Source organism: Anneissia japonica, unplaced genomic scaffold, assembly GCF_011630105.1.
Source record: "Anneissia japonica isolate Jap-2015-1 unplaced genomic scaffold, ASM1163010v1 scaffold287847_len925385_cov155, whole genome shotgun sequence".
Lineage (NCBI taxonomy): Eukaryota > Metazoa > Echinodermata > Crinoidea > Comatulida > Comatulidae > Anneissia > Anneissia japonica.
Genome location: NW_022731638.1, coordinates 870,261 through 883,240, shown reverse-complemented (window position 1 = coordinate 883,240; position 12,980 = coordinate 870,261). Strand labels below are relative to the sequence as shown.

Here is a 12,980-nt window from a genome sequence, read left to right as displayed (position 1 = left end):
TTTTCAGAACTATCTACGTGGTGTACCGCAAGCATTAATTATATATTATACTTCGCCATGCAAACCTTCAAACAATATATTATTATTATTATTATTATTATTATTATTATTATTATTATTATTATTATTATTTTATATTAATGTAAACAATGCACAATAGGCAGTAGGAATATAAAATGGATATTATTTTGAAGCAAGTAAACCCAGTATTCCACATCATTATTTTTTTTTTAAGAAGAGGTATAATAGTATGGAAACATAGTAGACGGTGATCGAATGATTTGATGTTGAAAATGTTACAATTAGACCTATTAATTGAGGGCTGCTAAAATTAAAGGGTAATTGTATTTAATATTCCGGATAATTCGTTGTACATTGTATTTTATTGGTAGCCACATTTAATTTCTAATTTTTCTAATTATATTCAACTAGTTTGATTATTATCATCCTGCTTCACTTTGCTGTTACTTAGAAGCTCGTTAGACAATTGACCATTGTAAGCCGGGCCATCATATCTCTGTGCAACTGCTTAAACATATTCAATTAAAATGTTGATAATTTTCTTTACGGTAATGAAAGAGGTTAATGTTAATGTTTGCGGTAAAGGTTTACCTTACATTATAGAGGTGTGAATTAGTAAATACACATGGATACAATTGATTTACACTAGTATCCTACATTATTATTATTATTATTATTATTATTATTATTATTATTATTATTATTATTATTATTATTATTATTATTATTATTATTATTATTATTATTATTATTATTATTATTATTTTTATTTTTATTATTGTTTATATTATTAATATATATATATATGTAATATATATGTAAATAATGATATATTATTTAAATATATATTATATTATATATTATATTATTATTATTGTTAAATCGTCTCTTATATATATATATATGTAAATAATATATTATTTAAATATATATATTATTATTTATTATATATTATTATTATTATTATTATTATTATTATTATTATTAGTATTATTATTAAATCTACTTTTTTTTAAAACTTGATTTGTTATATCTTGGATTTCACATATTCCTCCTCTTCTTTATCCCTGTCCAGTAATTTTCTTCTTTTGGGTCTGATCACTCCCAATTTTATTATTTTTATTGTTGATTTAAATACTGTACTGCCATTGTCTATTTTATTAATGTTTTTATTTTATTTACGTTTTAATTGTCATACACTGCTTTTGCCGTCATTGTAATAATAATAATAATAATAATAATAATCAAATATAATAATAATAATAATATTAATAATATAAAATAATAATAATAATAATAATAATAATAAAAATAAAAAAATATAATAATAACAATATTAATAATATAATAATAATAATAATAATAATAATAATAATAATAATAATAATAATAATAATAATATAACAATTATAATATTGCAATTGGTGAGCGCGACGACCCCCGTTAAAAACTAATTGATTGCAACAGTACGGTACATTATATGCTTATCATCACAACCCTATGAATATTAATAGGCATTAAGCAAACTACCAAGGAGAATATTCTGATGCGATGTCATATATTTTTCTGTCAATAGTGGAGAAAACGTCTAATTTCACCACTGATATTTATGACAATTAAAATATTTTTCTTAGAAAATTCTCGTTTTATTCTGCTTTCATTTATTTGTATATATTTTGTTTAAATGATAATTAATTAGTATTTTAGTTCCCAGATTTGCAAATTTTTTCAACCTTATATCACATACCTTTGGAAGATATTTGAAGATCACATGGTTGATGGTGACTTTACCGTACTTTGTCCAAACATATTGCAATTTACTACCAAGCTTTGTACTTTCTTTCGTCACGAATAACATCCGTAACGATTCCGTAAATGACGATAAATCATGTCTAAAGAAAACAAATATCAAATTATTTAAAGCTATGTTCAAACTGCCAAATTTTCTTTTGACAAATATAATGGCCGTATATTCGACTGGTCATTCTTCGTTAAACCACGCCCACCTGCTCAGTGTGGTAAAATCCTACTCAACAAAGACGACCAGTCGAATAGAAAACTAGTAAATACTCGACAAAACAAAACGGCTGCATAGTTACCGCACACACTGCGTAATCCGGACACACTGCGTTAATTTTCGTTGTCAATGAAGTCTATTTTACGAACCAGTAGAATGAAAATAATACTCAACGAAAATTCGTACTCAACAAAACGAACCAGTCGAATAAGCCCATTGACTACAGGTTTCTAATCATTTGTACAAAAAAAAAATAAAATAAAAATAAAAAAAGAAAGAAAATGTCTGAAATTATAGTAAACTATCAAATTATATGTGCCAAAAAAGTAATATACCCATATTTGGGCACATCACACATTTCTCACATAAAATTTGATAGTGTGGACGGAACTTTAGTCAATATATTTGTCAAAAGAATGTGTGCGCATAGTTTTACTAAAATTTCAGAGATTTTTTTGCACTAATGATTAGAAGCTTTTTAATTGTTACAACATCATTTTAAATTTTAAAGATATATACTTTTTGTATAATGGCCTATAATGATAATCTGAATTTTAATCGATTGTTTTTTTTTTCTTTTATTGTGCAGCTGTTTTTGTTTTATTTTCTTCTCTGAATTTGTTGTGTATTATCCAATATGTTAAACGATTGCATTAAAGTGAATTATGAATTCTGGATTATGAATGAAATTATAACATTTATATAGCCTATACAATATCGATTCTTTCTCGTTACGGTCCATTAATTCGTAGTAGACTGGCCGCGTAGTCAAAACGGAAAAATGCCTAATGACTCACGCAATTGTGCTACATTAAAATTGAATTATTGGTAAAGCATCCAAAATGGAATATCAATTTTCTTTAAATATTACATTATTTATTTTAGGCTATACGGTATATTACGCTTACCCTAGACCTATTTTACAGATTTTTATAACATAAAAACATTGCATGTGTTGTGCATCATGTTAGAGAATTGTAAATAATATACTTGCCTAAATTGTAATATATATGATATATTATTTTTCCAAGGTGTCTTTAGCAAATTCAATAATTCTCCAAAATTAAATCGCGTTTCGTTGCCGAAGTCAATTACGTACATATTGGTCGCATTTACATTAGGTATAGAAATGTCAGTAACGCCGATGGAACTACTATTTATTCCATACGTTTGTGGATGTTGGAAATTTTGGTCAGGCACAGCCCGTGCTGGAAGCACACTGTATTCATCGTTCCTATAACAATAAAAACACACAAATCTATATAAGCAGCATGTTGAATCTTTCGTTGATTGGTGCCTTAATAACCACTTGATGCTAAACATTGGCAAAACAAAAGAGATTATTATTGATCATAAGAAGTCTGTAACACAACATGATTCTTTGTTAATTAATAATAAACAAGTAGAGGTTGTATTTCAGTACAGATATCTGGGGAAACTTGTGGATAACAAACTTAATTGGAACTTCAATACTGATAAATTATATGCAAAATGCAATTATACGTCTGTATTTTTTAAGGAAGATGAAAAGCTTCAATTTATGTAGGAAGATTATTGAATTGTTTTACGTATCTGTTATCCAGTACTTGGTTTCTGCTGTATTGTATGAAGTAACAGTATAACCAAGGCCAACCATTGCAGGCTAGATAGAGTTGTTAGAGCAGCTGGTAAAGTAGGAAAGAACATGGTGGAACTCGAGGCTTTTACTCTGACCTTCTGTATAAGAAACTAAACTTAATCATAGCTGATAAAACACACCCTTTGCATGGGAAAACAATGATTAATAAATCCGGATGAATTAGAATGCCGAATATTAAAACCGGAAGATTTATGAACTCTTTTCTGCTGTCAGCAATTATAGAATTTAATAAGAGGACACTAAGATAATGTATATTGTTAGTAGAATTCATGTAGTTAGAATTGTGTTTTTATGTTACCGTATATGCTTTTTAGTATATTTATATTTATTTTTATACTGGAGTAGAGTTGCAATAAGGAAGGAAAATTTCATAATTGTACCTTGTATTTTTGTGATAATAAAAGATCTGTATCTGTATCTGTATGTCAGGCTGAGGTTATTGGCACCATCGCAATGCAAAAAAAAAAGAGCTGCTGTTTTATATCGGCAGTGCCTCAGTGCCAAAAAAAGTTGCTGTTTTCTACAGTGCGTAAAAGGCTGTTATTTCCTATCTGGCAGTGCCGCATTCCCAATAATAATAAAAAAAAAAAGGCAAAAGAAGACAAAACAAAACAAAACAAATTTTAATTTTCAATCCGTGGATACGAAGACGTTCAAACACCATCTCCAATCGTGCAATGTGTTGCTCAAAAGTATTCGAAGAGGAGAAAGTTTGATTGCCAAAACATGACATTAATAATCGTTGAAAAGTTGCTGGTGCGTTTTGCAAACCAAACGGCATACTATTAAACTGAAATACTAACATTGGTGTTGTAAATGCGGTCTTCATCATTCTTGTCGTCATCCGCTACATCGACTTGCCAATAACCAATAACCCAAGCTTTTTTTGTGTATACGTGGACACCTCAGGATATGTCAGATCTTCACAGACCAATGTCTAAGTATTAGGCCTACTCATTGTCGCTATTCTAACATTAAGGTACAAGATGCACATTTCTTTATTGTCCAAACGAATGGAAATAACACAAGCTTATGACTGCCAGTACAATATATTTTTTAATTACCTTACATACTTTATATTATAATCTCGTATCCACGCTGGGTAGAACGAGTGCTTGTAAAGACCCGTGTGCGCATTCACCGTCCTCATTCTACCACTTCTAACAATAACGGTGCCTATAATGTCAGCATTGAGCGGATGGTTTGTTTTCTTCAATATAGCCTGAGTCGTCCGCAAATTTTACCATTGGACAACTTGGAGATATAGACCTGAAATATGATGCATATACAGAAAAGGCGCCAATACCGTACCTTGTGGGGCCCCGTAGTGTACCCCGGTAGTATATTTAATATAGATAGAAGATGATTCGCGGAAAAATGTTATAAATAAACAGTGGCGGCTGCTGGAATTCGAAGTACTGTAGAAACCACCTCAGCACCATCACGTTTGGGGGCTGAGGTCCGAAATTTTGATGTTTTATGGCCGGAAATAGCACTGTAATTTTTCTCTTATCCCCAAAATTTTCTTTAAATTTTGTAAAAATTTAGGGCTACTCCAAGTTAATATTTAACTAATAAGATTATATAGATACAAGGTGTTTTGCCAGAAAAGTAACAGTGAACATTGGCGGATCTTGGAATTCGAAATAAAGGGGAGGGGGGATAAAGTTAACTTTACAGATACTGTAGGCAATCTATATCACCTCAGCCCCACCATGGTTGCGGCTGAGGTACAAAATGTTTATGTCTATGGCACTACTAGATCCCCGTTCCGCAAACTATTTAACCCACATCCCAAATTGAATGCCAAGCACTCAGACAAGACCCATCGGACACGAGGCCATGTCTGTCACATGAATTTCATGGTAGAATTGTAAATATTATATTATTATTTTGAGTTGAGTGATTAAGTCAATGAATCATGTCTGTCGTTTTTTTACGCGAAGAATAACCTATGTCTTCTTCATTCTTTTGTTACCAATTAAAAGATAACACTTCATTCATAAAAGGTTTTTCAAATCACCCAAAATATATTTAAATGCAATAAAGATGAAATCAACATACTTAAAATTACTCAAACAACAGAGCCACATAATTTATTAAATCTTTCAATAAATTACAGATCGGGAAAAAAAATGATTTAGGTTTAGCGTTTTACTACAAACAATTACTAAATTTGCGGACAAAAATATATGGGTTATTAGAAGAATAGTACAGTATATACATTTTAATTGACGAGAACATTTTAGTTATAATTTTCACTTGAAAGCGAAACACACTGAAATAAACAGAACTAAAACTGTCAAATTGTATTATCTGAAGTACAAATGCTTTCATATTCTATTATTGAAATGAAACTATTGACAACGCACGCATACAAAAGTACACTGACGCATATGCCACACTTTTATGCACGTTTCTTTACTGTAATTCGATTTGCTTTGTCTTTGTTAGTAATAAAAGTATAATGTTCACGATCCGAAGAGATGCGACCCATTTTTTCCGCAACCCAACATTGGGTCGCGACACATAGGTTGCAGAACGGTGTTCTAGATTTAATTTTATCATTTCCCTATTTTCTTTTAATGTTGTAATATTTAGAGCCCCAATTAAAAACATCATTATACTGGTAAAAGCAATATAAAACACAAAAACAAGATGTTTATTACTTGAGGATTGCCACTATTGAGTGGCTCTCTTTAAACACTGAACCTAATCTTTAAATATATTTAGATAAAACAAAAGGAAAAACAAAAATACAACAGATTCTAACAGATCGGAAATAACATATTTCGATTAAAATATAATGCCAGTTAAAACAATTTACGGTAAACGAAGTTTGTGCCTATGTCAAAGGTATTTCATTATACAAGGAGGACACTTTTTTATATTTAACATGTTCTATAAAGTTCTTGTAAATGGTTTGAATAAATTAGTTGTGGAATTGTATGTTTAATACATTATGTTATGCTGACGATTTACTATTACCAGTTTTTCGTCCACTGAAAAAAAAACGAATTGATTACACCAACACTTATATACTATCCTATGGTTTACGCTTCAATCGCATCAAGACATTTTGCAATATTTGGCAAACCATGGAGGTTCCATTGGCAAACAAACTTTAACACCAATGCCGGTGTGGGCTTTAAATAATCCAAACCTGAAAATCTCTGTGACCTACATCGGGATCACACTAAATTGCAAACTAAAATTGAAATCATAAATCCTAGAAAAAAAAATCCTTACAAAGTATCGCAAGTGTGAACAGGGCTCTTGTACTGAGGTGAAACTTCTTATTTGGAACAATGTACTGGTTTCTATACTTGTGTATGATTGTCAATGTCTTATGTATAAAATTCAAAGTAAGTTAAGGGTCCGCTGATTAATCTCAGATAAGAAAGTATAATACATACTCCAAGTATTGAAATGCCGTATGACACTTTTGGGTATCGACAAGTCAACATCCATCGAACAATAAAACATCTTTATTGATTACTTACAAAATATTAAAGATATAATTCTCACCATTTTGGAATGACTGAATAAAGTATCAATATTATAACGGCATTCAGCAAGATAATACACTTCAGCCAACGGCTTACGAGTTTGTTTACCATTTCTTTCCACAGGAACCACAAAGATGAAATGGCCTATATTCTCTCTAAACTGCAAACTACTTGAATTTCAAAATAAAGAATAGGACAATTCGCTGTATATGTTTCAGTATCAAACATAACATCCATATCATCAGCAACCTACGGAGTTTATCCAATATCTTTGGAGCAAGTATGCTTAATCAAATACCGGCTACTGGTCGCTCTCTCTATTTGTAGCTTATATCATAATCATGATATAATAATTCGAATCGCAGACACGATGTGAGTTTAGTTATATGAAAATCTGTAGATTGTAGGCCCATTAAAATTCAAACGTCCGATCATGATTCTAGGTAGCGACTATAATGAAAGCTGATGGATTAAACTTGTGCGATCGTCATCTAATGGATTGGTTTGACTCATGCGTAGTTGAACGTACACAGACTAATGAATGGTTGATTTAGTTCGAAATTTGAATTGGTAAATTTGTATTGTGTTTCGTTCATTTGGATGCATAGAACAATCGATCCATCCACATAAACAAAATACACTTTAATTCTTATATGTGGTTTTATATTTCTGATGTTTAATTTTTAACTTTGATGCACAGGAAAAAAAATCTAACGTGAAATTGGAGAAAGTATATAAGAAGTTTCTTGGAACTTAAATTTTTCTGTTCGCATTTTACTTGGTGATGTCGTTATGAGGAAGTCGATTTTTGGCATATGTTATACTGTACATTAAATCTCCAAACGATAAATATAGTATAATACCTCAAACACACAGGTGTGACTCGACTACATTTTCACCATAACACAGCTTCCAAATTTTGGTCTGAGTTAAGAATCCATTATTCCATGGTCTGAAAAACATCCGGCCTGCGTTTATTTAGCTAAATAATTGTCCACTGTTATGACATCAGTGTGCAAACTCTGCTTTATGATTGAATATTTCTAGTGTTGGCAGTGCAAACACATTACGTATCGACAACACTGAACTGAATAAACTGTTTTCAGATAAACATCATAGTCCGGTGAAGCGTATCATATTCATCGTCAACAAAGAAATCACCACTGGTCAAGCTAACGTTCGATAATGTTGTTTAGAAAGGGACAGGCTTGATGAACCTAACAAAGCTGTACTAATATTGCAAGGACATTAACTGTTCAAATAAAAGTCCATGGATGATGAGCCTTTCATTTGTGACCCAAGACCACAAAAAGGCTGTAAACTTGCATCACCAGGTTTCGAGAAAAAGGGCCAAATATACAGTATAACATGTAATTTGAGCAAAATGTGACTATGTTATAAATATAAAGTGTTACCTTTAATCTTACTACTTTTGAAGTTTGGGTTCAATATTTCAACTCTAAACCCTAAAATTTAGTAATTTTATGAAGGCCATTCTACGATAAACGTATAGTCCTATAAATTCACCAACTTTCAAGCCGCCATGCTACGCTTCCACGTCACCGATGATGTAATGGTGACCGGTGCGTTCTGCGATGTTGCGCAGCAGAAAGTCCATCTGCGCCCCCTCCTCCTGGACCTGAGGGTTGGTGAAGGAGGTCGTCGAATACGTGAGAAAAATCGTAGCCTCCTTTATCCCTATTCATGGTGCTGTTATTGTGTTTTATCTTTAGCTTCTCTAATCTTTCTTTTGTTGTTTTTCATTTTCCATGTCCAAAAACTTGGTATTTATCCAGTCCGGGCTGTGATTTAACCGGACCATATGGTCCGTGATGGCCGATTTGTGTATAATATCAGAGGCTGAGGCACGTGTAGCTTTAGCGCGTACTTCAACTGAGGTGTTGGTACGGACATCGGTTTTGTTTTCGTCTAATCTGACCATGCTTGTCTCCCCTATATGTTTAGCGTCACAGACTAATAACAGGCTATTGTTCCACCTAGTCTAATGTCCGTTCAAATTGAATCGGGCACGGAAAATCGTAGAAAAGAAGCAAAAACAACTCCTTGGAGAGAGAATTAGAACGATCACGAGAGATATAAAATGTGTGGAGGAAGATTACAACTTACTTGATGAGAAAGTATCTAGTATGCACGTATGAAAGCTAGAAATTAGGGTTTTTTTTACATATTTTGGGTTCCTGAAATTGTTTTCACAGAGTTCCATTGTTTTCGGTCATCTTATGGCCAATAGCAATGTCGTACGTGCGCATCAAACATAGGGATCTTTGCGGGGATTTGTTCCGATATACAGTGAAAATATGCTAAAGTAAGGCCTATTTTTAATCAATTATAGCTCCTTAGGATGAAAGGTGACCCCAATTTTTATTACATATTGTGAAAGCACATAAGTTGTAAATATGATTTTATAGATTATAATGGCTGATCAGACATTGTGACGTCATCATATTGCCATTTGAATTCAACAAACTGAATTTTATCAATAACGTCATTTTTGAAAATGCGCATTTGAGCGTATCTTGCTTATCCTTTTTCGATGGTCTTCCAACTTGGAGATGTTATAGCTGAGACAATTATCTTTCAAATATGCGACTTCTTTTTACTTTTTGATGACGTCACCATGGTCAAAGCATGTTTTTTCTGACCCCCTCATCTTTCTTTCCTCAAAACGTTGATGAGCGATATCATTATAACCAATCGTCATTTCTAAATCATATTAGGTGAGCATAAACTTTAGGTCAAGGTTGAATGTTATGTACCTTATTTTTCCGTTCGCGATTTTTAGCGTGCACGTTCGCGTGCGTCAACATTTATATATACATAAAACCATGAATATTTTTAATCAGTTATAGCTCCTTAGGATGAAAGGTGACCCCCAATTTTTATTACTTATTCTGAAAGCACATGAGTTGTAGATACGATTTTATAGATCATAATGGCTTATAGGACATTATGACGTCATCATATTGCCATTTAAATTAAGAAAAAAACAGATTTTTTTTTATGACGACATTATTTTTATACTCGCTTATCTTGATTGATTTTCTCCCACCTGTGAGTATGTTATAGCTAAATTCAACATGGTCAAAAAGAATGATTTTTTTTTAGCACTTCTATCTCTCATTTCGAAAAGATGTAAAAATGGAATACAAGGGGGCGGCAGACTGTATTTAGACGCTATCAGACTTATACATATAGGTTATATGAAGGGAAAATTCGTGTGGCATTACCAACTAACAGACGGTTTTAAAAACACTTGATAATGTTTATTTTGGGTGCCATTATTTTACACGTACACATCGTGACGTGTGCGTGTGTTAAAATTTGAAAAATCTCAATATCACTATTCATATCGTTTAAAGAACTTTTCGGGTCATTTTCAGCATTCTAAAACTTTCCATATTTAAGCGCCATACGTTCATTTCCACGCACACAGCACGTACTGAAGCTGGAAATCACGTTTTGTTACATATTTTGTGTTCCTGACGCTGTATTCATATCAGGAGCCCCTCTTTAGGCCATTACCGTGCTCACGGGCGTCAAGACGTACGTGTACGCATGTGTAAATCTTATAAAATGCTCATAATTATTCTCTTTAAAAAAAACTAATTGCAGCATATTTTAGCATATTATGAAACTTTATCAGCACCGCGCGCGCTTTATGAGGGTCAAAGTACGGCGGATCACCAAACTCGTCCTCAGTGACGAGTTCAAATCTAGTGTTATTAAATTCTTCTTTTACTACTGGTTATGTACCTGCCCATTTAAAATTGACAAAAGGTGTTCCTATATTAAAAAAAAAAAGGAGACACAAATTGTGTCATAGATATATATCACTTTCATCCGTCTTTTCTGAAATTATAGAAAAAATAATGCATTCTAGACTTAAATAGTTATCTTACAATTAACAATACTTAAACAGATTACAGTAGTGGCTTCAGAAAACTTGATTTAATGAACACGATTCATGTTTTTTGAAAATAATGAGTACAGGTTAAGTATTTTTTTTTACTTACCCAAGGCTTATATTACTTTCTAAACTTTCGTATTATATCAGAGGTGTTCCTTAACAATTGTGTAAAAGCTAATGTTGATTGCCGTAAGCAATTTTATTCAATTAAATCCATGTAAGTCACCTGCGAGAAGTATAGCTTCCGGGGTGAAACAGGGGTCAGTTTTAGGACCCTCTTATTTTTTTTTAATTTATAAAAATGATTTATCTAATGTTTGTGACACCCTTAAATTTATCTATTCGCAGATGACACTACTTTATTGTAATCCAATAACTTCATTGATATTCTATTTGATACGTTTAATAAGATAATTAATTAAGATAATTTTTTTTCCGCAACATACATTAATAAATCTTTAAAACTCGCTTATGCTACCTTATTTACAGTAACTGCAATACTATTTGGACAGCTGTTTATCGAACTAATCTTGATAAATTAATCAAATTACAAAAGCGTATTGCCCTCATTATAGCATTAAACCCTTTTGACTTCCCTTCTGAGCCTTTGTTTAAGAAATTCAATATTCGAAAGATTTACGATCTTCATAATATATTCAAATTTATTTATTTATGTTTAAATACGTTAATGGATTATTACCATTAGTAATGTCAAGCATTACATGCTTCCAGATATCTCTAAATATAGAATTTAAAGAATCCTTCTAAAATAAATGTACCATTGCAAGATTAACTCAAACAATTATTTATTCTGTGTAACAGGTACATAACTTTGGAATGAGTTGGATCAAATAAGTATTAATTGTAATAAATATAATTTCTTTTAGAAATCGTATGAAAAAATGTATCTATAAATTATAATGACTAGGTTTGCCTATTTACATCTTTTTCTTCCTTGTGTTGAATAAGGCGCTAAGATATACGATCTTCATAATATATTCAAATTGTTTTATTTATGTTTAAATACGTTAATAAATTATTACCATTAGTAATGTCAAGCATTACATGCTTCCAGATATCTCTAAATATAGAATTTAAAGAATGCTTCTAAAATAAATGTAATCCTAATAAAATAAATTGCAAGATTAACTCAAACAATTATTTTTTTTATGTGTAACAGGTACATAATTTTAGAATGAGTTGGATCAAATAAGTATTAATTGTAATAAATATAATTTCTTTTAGAATTCGTATGAAAAAATGTATCTATAAATTATAATGACTAGGTTTGCATATTTACATATAATAATCTTTTTCTTCCTTGTGTTGAATAAGGCGCTAAGATAATTTAACCTTTTATAATTTATTTAATTTTATTCTAATATTCTTTTTAAATATTTTTCTAGGTCAAGTTGAGACAAGTTTGTTTGCATTACTTCTAGACATTAGTCCAGCAAACTTCGGTTAGTTGCATTTTTTTTTGCTATATTTTTTACAAATTGGATATGATGTAGAGTAGACATAGATAAACCAAAAAGTATGTGCAACATATTTTTTCATACGTAAGGGGGTTGCCAGTAGTTTCAAAATTGCCGCCAATCTTTCCAAAAATTATCACTAATATTGTAAATTTATGTCATTAAAATGCAGTATTCAATTGGAAATCCACTCATAACAATGACAAGTTACAGTTAACTAAATATTGTACACATTTTTGAGCTATTGCAATTTAAAATGGCTGCCATTTTCCATTGTTTTAACTTTTTAGCATACATATTAATATAATAATAACCGACCTATACAAAAACGTGTAATAGAGCTAGTTATATGCAATTGCTATATGTTATTATGATTATTACCATAATA

General features: G+C 31.1%; 1 protein-coding gene across 6 annotated transcripts in view; it reads right to left on the bottom strand.

Annotated features, from left to right (window-relative positions):
• Positions 1-12,980, bottom strand: part of LOC117115474 (alpha-2,8-sialyltransferase 8E-like) — a 52,168-nt gene that overhangs the window by 7,290 nt on the left and 31,898 nt on the right. For 4 of the 6 annotated variants that reach the window (XM_033259306.1, XM_033259301.1, XM_033259304.1 and 1 more), the window contains 2 exons: positions 3,033-3,272; positions 1,769-1,913 (listed from right to left, as the gene is read on the bottom strand). In XM_033259306.1, coding sequence (XP_033115197.1) covers positions 1,769-1,913; positions 3,033-3,272 — 385 coding nt within the window. Of the gene's footprint in view, positions 1-1,768; positions 1,914-3,032; positions 3,273-7,205; positions 8,023-8,049; positions 8,286-12,980 lie in introns of those variants that run through there. The other 2 variants (XM_033259307.1, XM_033259305.1) reach the window with 2 other exon arrangements.